The sequence below is a fragment of the Pogona vitticeps genome, chromosome 2 (genome assembly GCF_051106095.1).
Source record: "Pogona vitticeps strain Pit_001003342236 chromosome 2, PviZW2.1, whole genome shotgun sequence".
In the NCBI taxonomy this organism is placed as follows: domain Eukaryota; kingdom Metazoa; phylum Chordata; class Lepidosauria; order Squamata; family Agamidae; genus Pogona; species Pogona vitticeps.
Genome location: NC_135784.1, coordinates 170,260,811 through 170,274,394, shown reverse-complemented (window position 1 = coordinate 170,274,394; position 13,584 = coordinate 170,260,811). Strand labels below are relative to the sequence as shown.

Sequence of the window (13,584 nt, the reverse complement as noted above, 5' to 3'; positions counted from 1 at the left end):
ATGTGCCTCCTATGTTAGATTGCAGAACGTTTGCATGAAGGCAGGGGCATGGCGTGTTGGTTTTCCATCTCTGTTCAGTCCCATATGGGGAGTGGAAGCAAAAGGAGTCTTGCTGGTGTGGAGGGGGCAAGGAAAACTGCACACCTGAGGTGTCCTTCTGCTTTGAAACTGCAGTTCACCTGCATCAATGGAAGGAGGTCAGGAAATGAACTTCAGACTAGAATAAGCTAGAGACTGAGGAGTGTGAGTAGCAGGGTAGGGTGCCAGCGTGTTTTTTCACTCTTATGTGATTTAGGAGGGGAGAATTTGAAGAATCCTGCTTTAGGGTGCAAAGCATATTCCCAAAGACTGACCGAGTCAACTGTTTTCCTGCTTTTCCTTCTGTAACAATTTTTGCACCTGTTTCAGCCCTTAATAGCTGCAGGGAATTGCCAGCTTTCCATACCCTTTCTCCATTTGACCATGTTAACCAATGAGGAGGTGAATGCAGGAGCACCCTGGGGTAGGGTTAATCCAAGAACAGCATATGATGTGCCAGCCTAAATTGTCTTTCTCTCCAATTGTAGCCATTTATCTAAAGGTGCTAAACACTGGATAGCTCTCTGTCAGCCATGCCAGGGTTGTTAGATGAAAACGTTATCCAAAGCCGAACAAGGATGCGCCTGCTCCACTTCTAAGCCCTTAAATTTGATTTGTATTGCCACGCATGATCTGTCTTAGCTTAAATCTGCCTTATCCTTCCTGAGACTGAATAGGCATCCACTGGCTATGCTGACAATGGACCATTGTCGGGGTTGTAGTAAAAAGAATAGCGTACACACGGTATGAGGCAAAGATGTCCCAAAGATTCCCAGTTAGGGGCATCTGCAGGCCATGTGGGGAGCGAGTTTGAGAAAGGAGCTTCTGACAGACTCCGTTTGTTCTTAATTGAATGGTAGTATCAAGTGCCATGGGGACGTGGTGGCGCTGCGGGCTAAACCGCAGAAGCCTGTGCTGCAGGGTCAGAAGACCAAGCAGTTGTAAGATCGAATCCACACAACGGAGTGAGCTCCCGTCGCTTGTCCCAGCTCCCGCCAACCTAGCGGTTCGAAAGCATGCAAATGCGAGTAGATAAATAGGGACCATCTCGGTGGGAAGGTAACAGCGTTCCGTGTCTAAATCACACTGGCTATGTGACCACGGAAAGATTGTCTTCGGACAAACGCTGGCTCTATGGCTTGAAGAGCGGGATGAGCGCCGCCCCCTAGAGTCGGACACGACTGGACAAAAATTGTCAAGGAGAACCTTTACCTTTACCTTTTTATCAAGTGCCATTGCTCGGTATCAGCCATTATGGATAAGAGGCTACCCAAAAGAGAGCTGCCCAGTGTTAAAAACTCCCAGAGGACAAGAGTCAAGGGGGATATTTCATCCTCACAAGAAGCCAAAGGAACTGCAGGTCAGGCTAGATGATTAGGAAAAATTTTGGAGTTTTAAGATGGCTGACTCTCCTCCTTGTTTCCCCGCTCTCTTCCTTCCTCAAGTAGGATCTAGAGTGTACCTTTCTTTCGGTTTGCTTCCTTTGGTTTGGGTTTTTTTAAAAACAACAACAACACACACACCATGTTGTGTAATTTGAGTTTGTGCCATTTCACCTCATTTTATGTTTTTTCCATTTTCACACTGTCGTATCGGGGCTTGCAGAGGTAGGTTTCTGTCAAGATATATTTTTCCTTCCCCATTGAAAGTCTTACCTGTGTTGAAAGCGGGGGAAAGTGGCCTGGGGACGTGCTTTGCCTTCCGGACTGTTTCTCCATCCCCTGCCTCTGCCGAGGAATGGGATGGAGTGGGATCCTGCATGGAACGCTCACTTTGCCCCCAGTGGGCTGACCCTCTTCCCAGCCCCTCTTGCAGGACTATCTAGTCTGGGTCCCGTCTTCTCTCCTTCTAGTGTGGTGTCATGGCTGCACCTGCCTTTCAGGAACAGGGCGGTTTTCGAACTGAGGCCACCCAAACAAACTGAAGGAGAAAACTGTGCCAAGCTCCAGAAATACATCCCGTTTGTCCCCTGTGAGCCTTGCTCTGCCATTGGGCATTGGGTGGGGCAGCTCTTGAGAAAACCTGGAGCTCATTTAGAATGCCATGAACAGAGGTGGCTACCAAATAGAGATGGAATAGAATTCAGAGAAAGGCATTGCTTAGAGTAATGAGCCAGACATAGTGGTCTGATTCTGTATAAGAGCATCCTCTGTGTTCATGGCAGTTGTCATGATGTTTCCCAAAGGCTGCCAGCCTTTATTAGAAACGAAGTTGCTGGTGAACATGGCATCTGTATGTCTCCTCCCTCCCCCCACAATATTCGGAGCATAGCATCTATGGGATGATTTTCCTTCCGTCCATAATGACAGCCAGTTGAGCTGTGAAAGTGTGAAACAGGTGACATGGTTATATCACATCCTACATTAAAGCTCCCTACATTTAGGTTGGGCAGAAGGTAGACTTTGGTTCCCTGTTAGATCTCTGAGTGGTTCCCAATAGATTAGGCCAAGGGGTAGTGGCATCTCTTCCAATGCCTACTGCTTGAATTAGTCAGAATCAGGCTGCTTAAAGCTGCCTTGGTTTCTTTTTAAGAAGAAAGGCAGGATAAAAATATTTTAAATAAATAAATAAATTATGAATAAAGCAAAGACCGCTGGGGGAAAAGCTGGGAATTAATGTTGTGTTAAAACATGGTGAATGTTTTTCTTAAGCTTGCAAATGCTTAGGCTGAACAGGCACTCTTTTCCAGACTACTGTATAAAGGGTGCCCCTCTGGCATTGTTCTTTGAGATTTTGTCCCTGGCTGTTGTTGATGGTTCTCAGTGTTCTCTCTCTCTCTCTCTCAAAAAAAAATCCAATATAGTTCCAAAGAGTCTGATGTCTGTTCATTTTGATCCAGGTCGACTTTGCTAGCTGGGGCTGATAGAAGTTGTAGTCTAGCGCACTGGTTCTTAACCTTGGGTTACTCAGGAGCTTTGGACTGCAACTCCCAGAAGCCTTCACCACCAACTGTGCTGGCTGGGGTTTCTGGGAGTTGCAGTTCAAAAACATCTGAGTAACAAAGGTTAAGAACCACTGATTTAGAACATCAGAGTTGATGGGTGCTGGTCTTTGGCTGCCATTCATTTGCCATATAAACTTTCCAATCAATGGATGAAATAAGTAGTACAAATACTGTACTGTAGTTCACTGGTTCTTAACCTTGGGTTACTCAGGAGTTTTGGACTGCAACTCCCAGAAGCCTTCACCACCAACTGTGCTGGCTGGGGTTTCTGAGAGTTGCAGTTCAAAAACATCCGAGTAACAAAGGTTAAGAACCACCGGTCTAGCGCATGTGAAGGCTCTAGATTCGGGGAGAACCTTGTTGATATTACAGGGGAAAGAGAGAAAGGGAGCAACAGCTATTCACGGTAGCTGCCAATTTTTTTTGCTGCAGCAGCCTTGCATTTGATATCGATGTAACTTCTCATACCTGACTGCCGTGAGCAGGCTCTTACCCTCCTGCTCCTCTGTCTTTTGCTCCCCCCCACACACTGCAAATTTGCATGGGACAAGCCAAAATGACTGGACAACCCTTGGGTTCCCTTCCAAGAATTTAATTTAAGATGCTGCTTTAGCTGGCGAACAAGCAAGTCTCGTATTTTCCACAGCTGGGATTCACAGTCAAGGCGGGATCCCTGGGATGCTGCTGAGCTAGACAGTGGGGTTTGCTGCAGCTAGAAACCATTCTCTGTGTGTAGCCCTTCTTCTCCCCTTTGCCCCGCCCTCCCTTCAGCCCCTCTGTGGCTTCTCCTGTGTCCTCTTTTCCTGGTTGTGTCGGAAATCCAGAGTGTGGATCTTTGTCAGTACAAGACTGCTTGGGCTCTTGCCCAGTGATGCCCTGGGGGACAGCGACCGCCTGTAATCCCTAGATTGTACAGTTGTTATAAACACTTTTCCATCCCGTGCTCTTCCGGCTCACCTGTCTTGCCTTCCCTCTGCCTACAGAGCCCAGGCCTTGTTCCGAAAGCGAGTTCTCCTGCGCCAACGGGCGGTGCATTGCAGGCCGCTGGAAGTGTGATGGGGACCATGACTGTGCTGATGGCTCTGATGAGGTAAAGAGCCAAAGCATGTTTAAGGAGGCACGGATGGGACTAGAGTGGAAATGACAGGCTTGTGATTTCTTGCCGGAGTTAGTTGAGCGGATTCAAATGTGAACAACCTGCTGTTGTTAGTCTTAAGTGGCCAGCAATTGCTTTGGACAACTGTAGTGCCTAGGGAGAAAGCAGAACAAAACCAAACAGCCGAGCTGAGAAGAGTTTACAACATCCTTTCCTTGCTGCATTACTGTTCCTGTCTTCTCTGACCAGTGCCCGTTCTAACTGAGATTGGCCAGAGTCACAGTCCGACCATTTCCAAACAGCACTGGGTTGACAGTTTTGTAAAAATACTTGCAGCAAGAAAGAATTGGATAATACAGGTTGTGTTTTCATTTTGGAAGTCATTCACTTCCCACTGCTGCCTTTTAATCTCATAAGAGAAGGAAGGCCAGGGTGAGGTCCATTGAAATGAGAAAGGAGCCACTGGTTGGCCAGTGGATTAAGCAGTGGCAGAGATGGGTGTGTGGGTGTGGGATTGCGGTGCTTTCTTGGAGGGAATTTTATTCCTCAGAATTACAGTCTTTATTCATCTGAACATTTGTGAGATGATGATGATTAATTTTGATTAGGTGACACCTTTACAGAAGGTAAGCAAGATGATTCTTTTGTAGAAGTGTCACCTAATCAAAACATTTTTCTATGACTTTATTGAGATTCCTTTAATTAATCAACAACATTTTATGGATGTTCAGATGATTGGCGACTGCATTTCTGAGGAATACGATCTCCCTTTCCACCCCCCTCTTTTGCTTTAGGCAACACTGTAAAAAGCTCCTGTTTGCTTCCCCCCATGTGATCTAGAGGGTGGAGGGGAAGCAAGTTTACAGCCACCTGCACGTGCACGCACGCACGCACGCACGCACGCGCGCGCGCACGCACACACACACACACACACACACACACACACACACACACACACACACACACACACACACACACACACACACACACACACACACACACCGATTACTCCTTCCAACCCTGGACTGTAAAGAAGGCATGCCCCCTCAATCCTCCTGAATCCCCACCTAACAAAAGGGTGGCTTTGCAGCTACTGCAGCTGATGCCCCCTGTCTCCAGCCCCAAAAGGAACCTGAAAACAGTGTGGTTTTTGCAGCCACCACCTTGTTGTTGTTTAGTCAAGTCGTGTCCGACTCTTCATGACCCCATGGACCAGGCCCTCCTGTCTTCCACTGCCTCCCGGAGTCAGGTCACTACCACCATTTAATCTTCCTATCTAGTTTTTCATCCAACCTCCATTTCTCTCTCGCCTCCCTCCCCCCCCCCGGTGTGGGCAGTTTTACAGTCATTTGAGTCTCCATTCACTCTTCTCCATCCTTACCAGCAGTCTTGCAACTGCAGAAGTATTTTCTCTCCTCAATATGCCCATGCCCAAAGTCTCTTTCTGCTCTTTTCCCGGCCACTGCTGTTTGGAAGAGACAGCCTAGCAAACACTCTGATGCATAATTCTGCTGTAGAACAGGGGGTGTGGGGATGATGCCTGACATGCTCCCTTCCTCAGTGTAATCCCTGTGCTTCTGTGGTCACCTAGGCAGCTGTTGGTGAAAATGGTCTGGGGTGGCAGCGCAACCAACCCCAAGGAACTGTGTCCACATGGATCTTAGAAGAAACGCCCCCTTACTGTGTAACTTCAGTTAGGTCGCATGTCGGTACCTAGATCGTGTTATATCTCTGTAACACCTCCTGACCATTGCTTTATCAAGCCTGTTGATGATTCATGTGTCCTTTTTAGTTGTCATTCAAACAAGGTTAATGCTTCTAGAAATCCTTGTCTGTTATTTGACAACCTATCATGGTCAATCAACTGAATCTTTTTTGACCAGTCCACCCCCACATATGCCATTATTTCTAACCTTAAAAGCCAGCTGGGCCTCCAGTAACTCTTCTCTCTCTTGCCTTCCCTTCCCCCCCCCTTTCCTGCCCCCACAGAAAGAATGCAAGCCGCGCTGTGATCAAGACCAGTTCCACTGTAAGAGTGGCCATTGCATCCCGCTACGGTGGCGGTGTGATGCTGATGCTGACTGCATGGATGGCAGTGATGAGGAGGACTGTGGCACCCGGGGTAACACACCTTTTCCGTTTAAAAAATGTGTTTGAAATTATTTCACTACATTCTGAAGAAGTGGGGAACAAGAGCAAGCAGAGAACAGCAAAGGGCATCAGAACACCTGCAAAAGCCAAATGAAAAGGTCTTCTTTCATTCCATTGCCGGCATGCAAAAAGCAATTTGTAACCAGTCCCTGGCATCCAGATGCGGGGGAGGGGAGGGGAGGGGAGGGAGCGTTTGTCTGCCAACAGATCCTGGCAAGCTTAGCCAATTGGGATGGCAACTCTGCTTGAAGCAAAGCTGGGCATTTTCTGATTTCTACCAAATATTCCAGAGTGGTGGTATTAATTCAGGGGCTTTGTAAGGACTTAAAAGGGTGGCCAGATTTACTGGTCTGGGACTCCTTTGAGTTCTAGACACACCAAAATGTGTCTTGAAAGGGTAGAGGGAGTGCAAACAGGAGTCAGCAGCCGGCTCTGCCTGTTCTCTCCTGGCCAGTCCCGGTCAGAGGACCGTGGCTGTGGAGCCCAGTGCCTGTATGATTTGAATGTCTCTACTATTCCTTATGGCTCCGATGCGGCTCTCTGTGTAGGTAGCCCCATCATCTCAGTCTTCAGGGAGGCTCTGTCACTGACACACTCTGGCTTGTTTTCTTTGCAGTGCGGACGTGTCCTCTGGATGAGTTCCAGTGTAATAACACCCTGTGCAAGCCGCTGGCCTGGAAGTGTGACGGTGAGGACGACTGTGGTGACAACTCAGATGAGAACCCCGAGGAATGCCGTGAGTGTCCTTGTCGCCCCTTGACCTTGTCTGCGCTCCTTGGACTCTCCCTCCAACTGACTTCACCACCCGCCGACTGGTGGAAGCGCTCAAAGGGGGACCTGCACCTCTCCGGGTTGGCTTATCTAGTGGAGCCTCACCAACCCCTAGCAGAAGAGCTCCGGGTCCACTTCCCTCGGCTCCTTGTCTCTGCCTTGGCTTTTCTTGGGGGCCCCAGGCATGCTCTTTCCAGGACTGGCTGGCATGAAGGAAGTCCAGAATGGAGTTCAAAGGCTGTTCAGGCAGTCCTGCCTCACAGGGTTGTTGTTGTGATGATAACGTGGTGGTTGCGGAAGAATCTTGTCTCTGTCCTTCAGCTGCCGGGAAGAAAGATTTATTTGTACAGTGGTGCCCCGCTTAACGATTACCCCGCTCCATGACAAATCTGCTTAATGATTAGGTTTTTGCGATCGCTTTGTTTAGATAGCAAAAAACCTGCTTTACGATGATCGGTTCCCTGCTTCGGGAACCAATTTTTCGCTTTACAACGATCAAAACAGCTGATCGTTGAGTTTCGAAAATGGCTGCCCGCTGTGCAAAATGGCTCCCCGCTGTGTTAGGGACGGATTCTTCACTCTACAGGGAGCAGAAAATGGCTGTCCTATGAAGGATCTTCGCTTTACAATGAGGTATTTTGCCCATTAGAACGCATTAACCGGTTTCTAATGCATTCTAATGGGCTTTTTACTTTCGCTTGACAACAATTTTTCTCTACAGCAATTTCGCTGGAACGGATTAACGTCATCAAGCGAGGCACCACTGTAATTAGTATTATATAAATATAAAACACACCCATATATAAAAATGAATTTAATTGCTAGTTTAAATAAATCAATAGTTTGTTTAAAAAATTAGTAACTCCCTATCCTATCATTCAAACCAACAATATGTTGCTTAAAGAAGCCCCCTCACTGACTAATATTAAGACTAGCCAAAACATTTTGGACTGTATTTCTTTTTCCATTTGCTCACTGCTGAGCATTTAATTACAAAGTTTATAGAATTCATTATTCATGGGATCTGCTTATTTCAATATTTATGATGCCTAGAAGACTTTGTGGTCATGTTCTATACAAGTACTGTAGAGTTAGTTTTCAAATAGACAGCTCTGTGTATTGGAGGAAGCAAAGGGCAGCATCACAATGCACTCCAGTCGCATGGCAAAGGTTTACTTGGGTTGTGTGCCTAGGAAGGACCTTGGCTGGAAGTCAGTCCGTGTCAAAGGGAGGACAGTTCTGAACAGGCAAGGCCAAACCACACGGCGATGTGGTATCTGACTCAGTCAGGAGTGGCGTCATAGGTTAATCTGTCCACATTTCTTCATGATGTCTAAGAGCACAAGGAAAAAAAGTTTTCTGGGCATTAAGAAGACCAGCTGAAATCCAGGGCATTGAGGACTCTTCATCCTGAATCTGAAGCTGGGACTCGGAAAGGGAAGGGTGTCAGGACCCGAGGCCTGCACTGCCAAGCGGCCTCCCTTGCATAGCAACGACCATCGTGTGCCTTTCCTTGTCTGCCTGCCTCTTGTGCTCACTCTGGCCATTTGCCTCTCTTTGCCCCTGCAGTGAAGTTCAAGTGTCCCCCCAACCGACCATTCCGCTGCAAGAATAACCGCGTGTGCCTTTGGATAGGCCGCCAGTGTGACGGCATTGACAACTGTGGTGACGGCACGGATGAGCAATTCTGTGGTGAGTGCTCCCCCCCCCCGCCCCGCTCACCATCTCTGCCTCCTGCTTTTCCTCCTGGAGATACACAGAATCATGGCAGGCTCCTCCCCCCAAATGACTTAGCTAGCCATGGGTTTTCAAGTCATATTTTAGTTCCTCAGTCACTGAGGTCAGTAGTCCTAGCAGCTCCTTCATGGTAGTAGAAGCCAGTAGGCAAACAACAACCAAAGCATTGTTTTCCAGATTCTTCTGGTCGTCGAGGCACGTTTTTGGTGTGTGAATTCAAATGAGGAACATTCTGGTGTAGCTTTTTGTTTGTTTCCTTGTTTGTTTTGTTCTAATTATTTTGTTTTTTGTTTGTTTGCTTGTTAAAGTGCCATCTGTCCGTTGTGTTTCTTTCTGCCTGACCTGCAACACGCCTGGTCCCTGTGCAGGTCACGCTCTTCTGCAAGCTGGTCCTCTGAGGGAGAGGGAGAAATAAAGAGAAACAGGCAGAGAACCTTTGAATTCATGACATGCTCTCCCCGTTTATCCCTGTCCTCTCTGGCATCTTGCAGATTCACCAACCACCAGGCCCAGGAGCTGCAGCCATGAGAAAAATGAGTTTCTCTGCAAGAACGGGAAATGCATCAGCGCTGAACGCCGTTGTAACTTCTTTGATGACTGTGGAGATGGGTCTGATGAGGATAATTGCTTGAGGGGTGAGGCAATGAAAACCATGGAAGTCCTGACAAACATGGGATAATAGCAAAAGTTGGCATTGCGGGAGGGGGAGGGCAGGCTACAGATGTATGGTGATGGGGTGTGCTTTAAGCCATGCATGATACAGTATGTTTCTTGAGATGTCACTGATGTGCTCCAGCTGTTCACCTGTATCTCTCCGTGGCGCTGCCTGATACAGGATCTGTCCCTTCCCATTTTCTGCATACAGATCACAAAATGTATGGCTGCCACACCAATGTGACCATGTGTGGGGACGAAGCGAAATGCATGCAGACGGCCACATCTGTGTACTGCACCTGCCGCAGTGGTTTCCAGAAAGTGGAGGATAAGAATTCCTGCCAAGGTACTGGGCCAAGAAGTGGGTCCTGTGGACACCTGTCATTAGCTAGAACATGATAGCAGAGTTATCTCAGCAACGTGTCATGAAGTTCACAGAGTAGCATATTGGATGGGAGGCAAAATCACTTTTTCCAGCATCTCCTAAACTGGCTTAAATGGGCACAAATATTTAACTAGTTTTGATTTGAACATATTTGGTTCCTTCAGCGTTCCTCACAGGCTTGTGGAAGAGACCTCCAGAAATACCCCAAGGACCAGCTTGCTTACAGATCTAGCTTAGGCGGGAGCTGCTGTGTATTCGTAGTAGCTTTATAATATAGGCCATGGAAGGAAACCTGTGGCCTGCGAGATGTTACTAAATCACCTTCATTCCTCATACTGGTAGAATTACAGTCCAGCAACATCTGGAGAGCTGTGGTTGCCTACTCTGGTACCGGATTCAAGGCTCTGGTGACTTGGATCTATAAGCATGGGACCCATGAAACTCAAAAGAGACTATGGAGGGAAGGTTGGAGGGTGTCATGAGTGCAGCCGAAGATCCGGAACCTGAGGGGTTAACTGTAGCTGAGGAGAATGCTGAACGATAAAAACACAAACAGCTGAATCGCCTCCAGATTCTCCTCCCCAGTAGATAGGCTGAGGGCCAGGCTGAGGGAAAGACTTATGACGAAAAGGTCAGAGGATCGCTTGAAGGCTGCCTGCAGCAACATCCGATCAACTAGCCCTGAGTTCTGACAGGATGTAAAGGCTTCCAGCAGTTCAAGGACTGTTTTACTATATAAACAGCTCTCAGATGGCTGAAAGTCCGTGGAAGCAACAAGTCAAACCTCTGGCTTGCATCCACACTCCTGACAACCTTGAACTTTGTTCTCTGGACCCTTGGCTTTGGCCTCTGACCCTGGACTATGTTGTGTGTTTTGGCTTTGGACTCTGACCCTGGACTATGTTGTTTGAGTTGGCTTCGGTATTTGCATATTGGCTCTGCATTCTCTGAATTTCTGACATAGGACTGGCTTATCAGACTCTGCTGTTGTAACCCCTGGGAAAGTGACAGAGGGGCTACCGTGTGGTCACTCCCCTTGGATGATAAAGCTCTTTTCAAATCCCATTTGGTTTCTGAATTAGTGGGCTGTGCTGTTCCCTTTTATTCAGAACTAGTTTTCCGTTCATTGATACCGCCACATTGTACGTACTGTGTGTCAACAAAAATTGAATATGAGCAGGTTTCATATTCTTTCTTTTTTAAAAGTTCTATTGAAATGTGGAAAAATAACAACCACATCAAAACTTTTTTTCCAATATAGGATTTTATTTTACAACAGGTAAGAAATGCAGTATTAATTCCAGATCAACTTTACTGTAGAGCACTGTTTTAAATGTTGTGATCACGTACAGTGACATATGTGTCAGGTTCTCATTATTCCACAGTACTTTCCCCCCAAATACAGTGGTGCCTCGCTTAACGAGCGCACCGTAGAACGATGAATCCGCATAGCGAGGAGGTTTCAGCGATCGCAAATGCGATCGCATACCGATGGCCCCTATGGCCAAAAATCGCTTTGCGATGATCGGTAAGCGTTTCGCTTACCGATCTTCGCAAAGCTCTGCCGCGGATCAGCTGTTTGGTGGCTCCAAAATGGCTGCCGGAAGCCCCGAAATGGCCGCGCGCAGCGTTTTCGCACCCTCCCCTCGCTTACCGAGGGCGTGAAAATGGCTGCCGGCTATGGACAAACTTCGCTGAATGGTGAGTTTTGGAGCCTATTGGAACGCATTAAACTAAGTTTAATGCATTCCAGTGGCTTTCCCCGTTCCGTACAGCGATGTTTTCACATAGCGAGGGTTAATCCAGAACGGATTAACCTCGCTATGCGAGGCACCACTGTAGCTTAACATGGTCTCAGTTCCAAAAACTATGCAACCAAATCAGGCTTCAACTAGCTTCTTCTATGTATCTCATTTAGAGTTATGTTATTCAAGTTTTAAATACTTAGGAATATGGGTAACAAAAAATCTTAATCAATTAATCTACAGAAATTATAAAAATCTATTTAAATTTGCAAAAGAAAAAATGACAAAATGGGTCAATTTGAACTTATCAATGCTGGGGAGAATTGCTCTGATTAAATCTGATATATTACCAAAATTTCAATTTCTATTCCAAAATATCCCATTACAGCCAGATACAAAAAAAGTAAAACTATGGCAAGGAAAGCTAGAAAATTTTATTGCAGGAAAGGGAAAGAAGATAAGATTTATAAATAGCGTCAAATATAGACAGGGTCAAAAGGGGGGATTAGGAATACCACAGCTCCTAAAATACTATGAAGCTTTGCAAATAAACCAAATTATTAAACTTATACAAATTGACGAGACTTGTAAAAATTCAGACTGGATTAAAATGGAAAGTGAAATGAAAATGGACATAGTAAACAAGTATATTTATACTACAAAAACAATTGGAAAAGGAGAACAAATACAGAACCCATTCATTTCTGAAACATTAAGGATATGGAGAAAACATAGTAAAACATTGCCCCCCCCCAGTATCCCCTTTATGTCCCCTCATGGATCACCCAGATTTTAAGTCTAAAGAAAAATATGCACAATTTAAGGAATGGAAGCAAATTGGAATATATAGAATTAATGACTTATTCGAGTCAGGGGAACCACTCACTATCAGACAAATAGAGGAGAAAACAAAGCAAATAAAAAGCAATTGGCTACAAATAAAACAAATAAGAAGTTTCGCTACTCACTTACAACAAAAAACTGGCCTTCTAAGAACATTAACCGAATTCGAACAATATTGTATACAAAAAGATAAAAATAAAAAGAAAGGATTAACCTCACTAATATATAAAAGTATTATTGAAAAAGAATATGGAAAAGGTGGAGGATCTAAAACAGTGTGGGAAACAAATTTAAATATTAATATACCTGAAGAAACTTGGACAGGAATCTGGAAAAAATATCCATATAAATCTATTTCAGCAAGTGCAAAAGAAACGGTTCTAAAGGTAGTGCACCGATGGCATCTATGCCCTACAAAACTACACAGAATTAATAAAGATATATCTGATAAATGTTGGAGGAACTGCGGACAAAAGGGAACTCTGGAACATATGTGGATCTCTTGCCCCAAAATAGAAACTTTTTGGCTGGAGGTAATTAAATGGATATAAACACTGACTAATCAAAAAACAGAGATTAATGAAACATTATTGTTATTTTCATTATTCACGGGGGGAAATGAGAAACTACAATATAAAGAATTAATTGCAAATCTCATAGGCACTGCAAGATCTGAAATAGCTAAAAATTGGAAAAAAGCCCAAGATCTCTCACTGCAAGCATTCACAAGTAAAATATGGCATACATTGTTCATAGAAAAAATGACGAATAAAGTTAGAGTACATAGAGGCGAAATAAGCCATAGTAAATTCACGGAAAACTGGAAGCCATTATTAAAATATGCCAATAAAATGGAGACATGTGGTTTGAAAAGAGACTTAGATTGTTGGTCAATTTTTTAAAAAAAGGTGATGGGGAAAGGTATATATATGTGATTTGGAGAAAAGTGGGGAATAGTTTTGTATTTAATATTTGTAAAATGTTCGATTGTCTTTTCATTCTTTAGAAATAAAAAATAATATTTAAAAAAAGAAAAGAAAAGAATTAAAAATGTTCAGCAAAAAAAAAAACTAGCTTCTTCTATGTTCTCTTTTTAAGTTAAAGGATCTTGACTTTCTATGATTCCCCAGACCCACCAGTATGTCAATAAGCCTAGCTAGGTCAATAGCATCTCTCTCTC

The 13,584-nt window shown here is 45.2% G+C and overlaps 1 protein-coding gene across 9 annotated transcripts in view; it reads left to right on the top strand.

Moving 5' to 3' along the window:
* The window catches only part of LRP1 (LDL receptor related protein 1), a 447,517-nt gene that overhangs the window by 413,756 nt on the left and 20,177 nt on the right, over positions 1 to 13,584 (top strand). For all 9 annotated transcript variants that reach the window (XM_020778743.3, XM_072991220.2, XM_072991217.2 and 6 more), the window contains 6 exons: positions 4,006 to 4,112; positions 6,108 to 6,240; positions 6,886 to 7,005; positions 8,610 to 8,732; positions 9,269 to 9,412; positions 9,643 to 9,777. In XM_020778743.3, the coding sequence (XP_020634402.3) occupies positions 4,006 to 4,112; positions 6,108 to 6,240; positions 6,886 to 7,005; positions 8,610 to 8,732; positions 9,269 to 9,412; positions 9,643 to 9,777 (762 nt within the window). The remainder of the gene's footprint in view (positions 1 to 4,005; positions 4,113 to 6,107; positions 6,241 to 6,885; positions 7,006 to 8,609; positions 8,733 to 9,268; positions 9,413 to 9,642; positions 9,778 to 13,584) is intronic.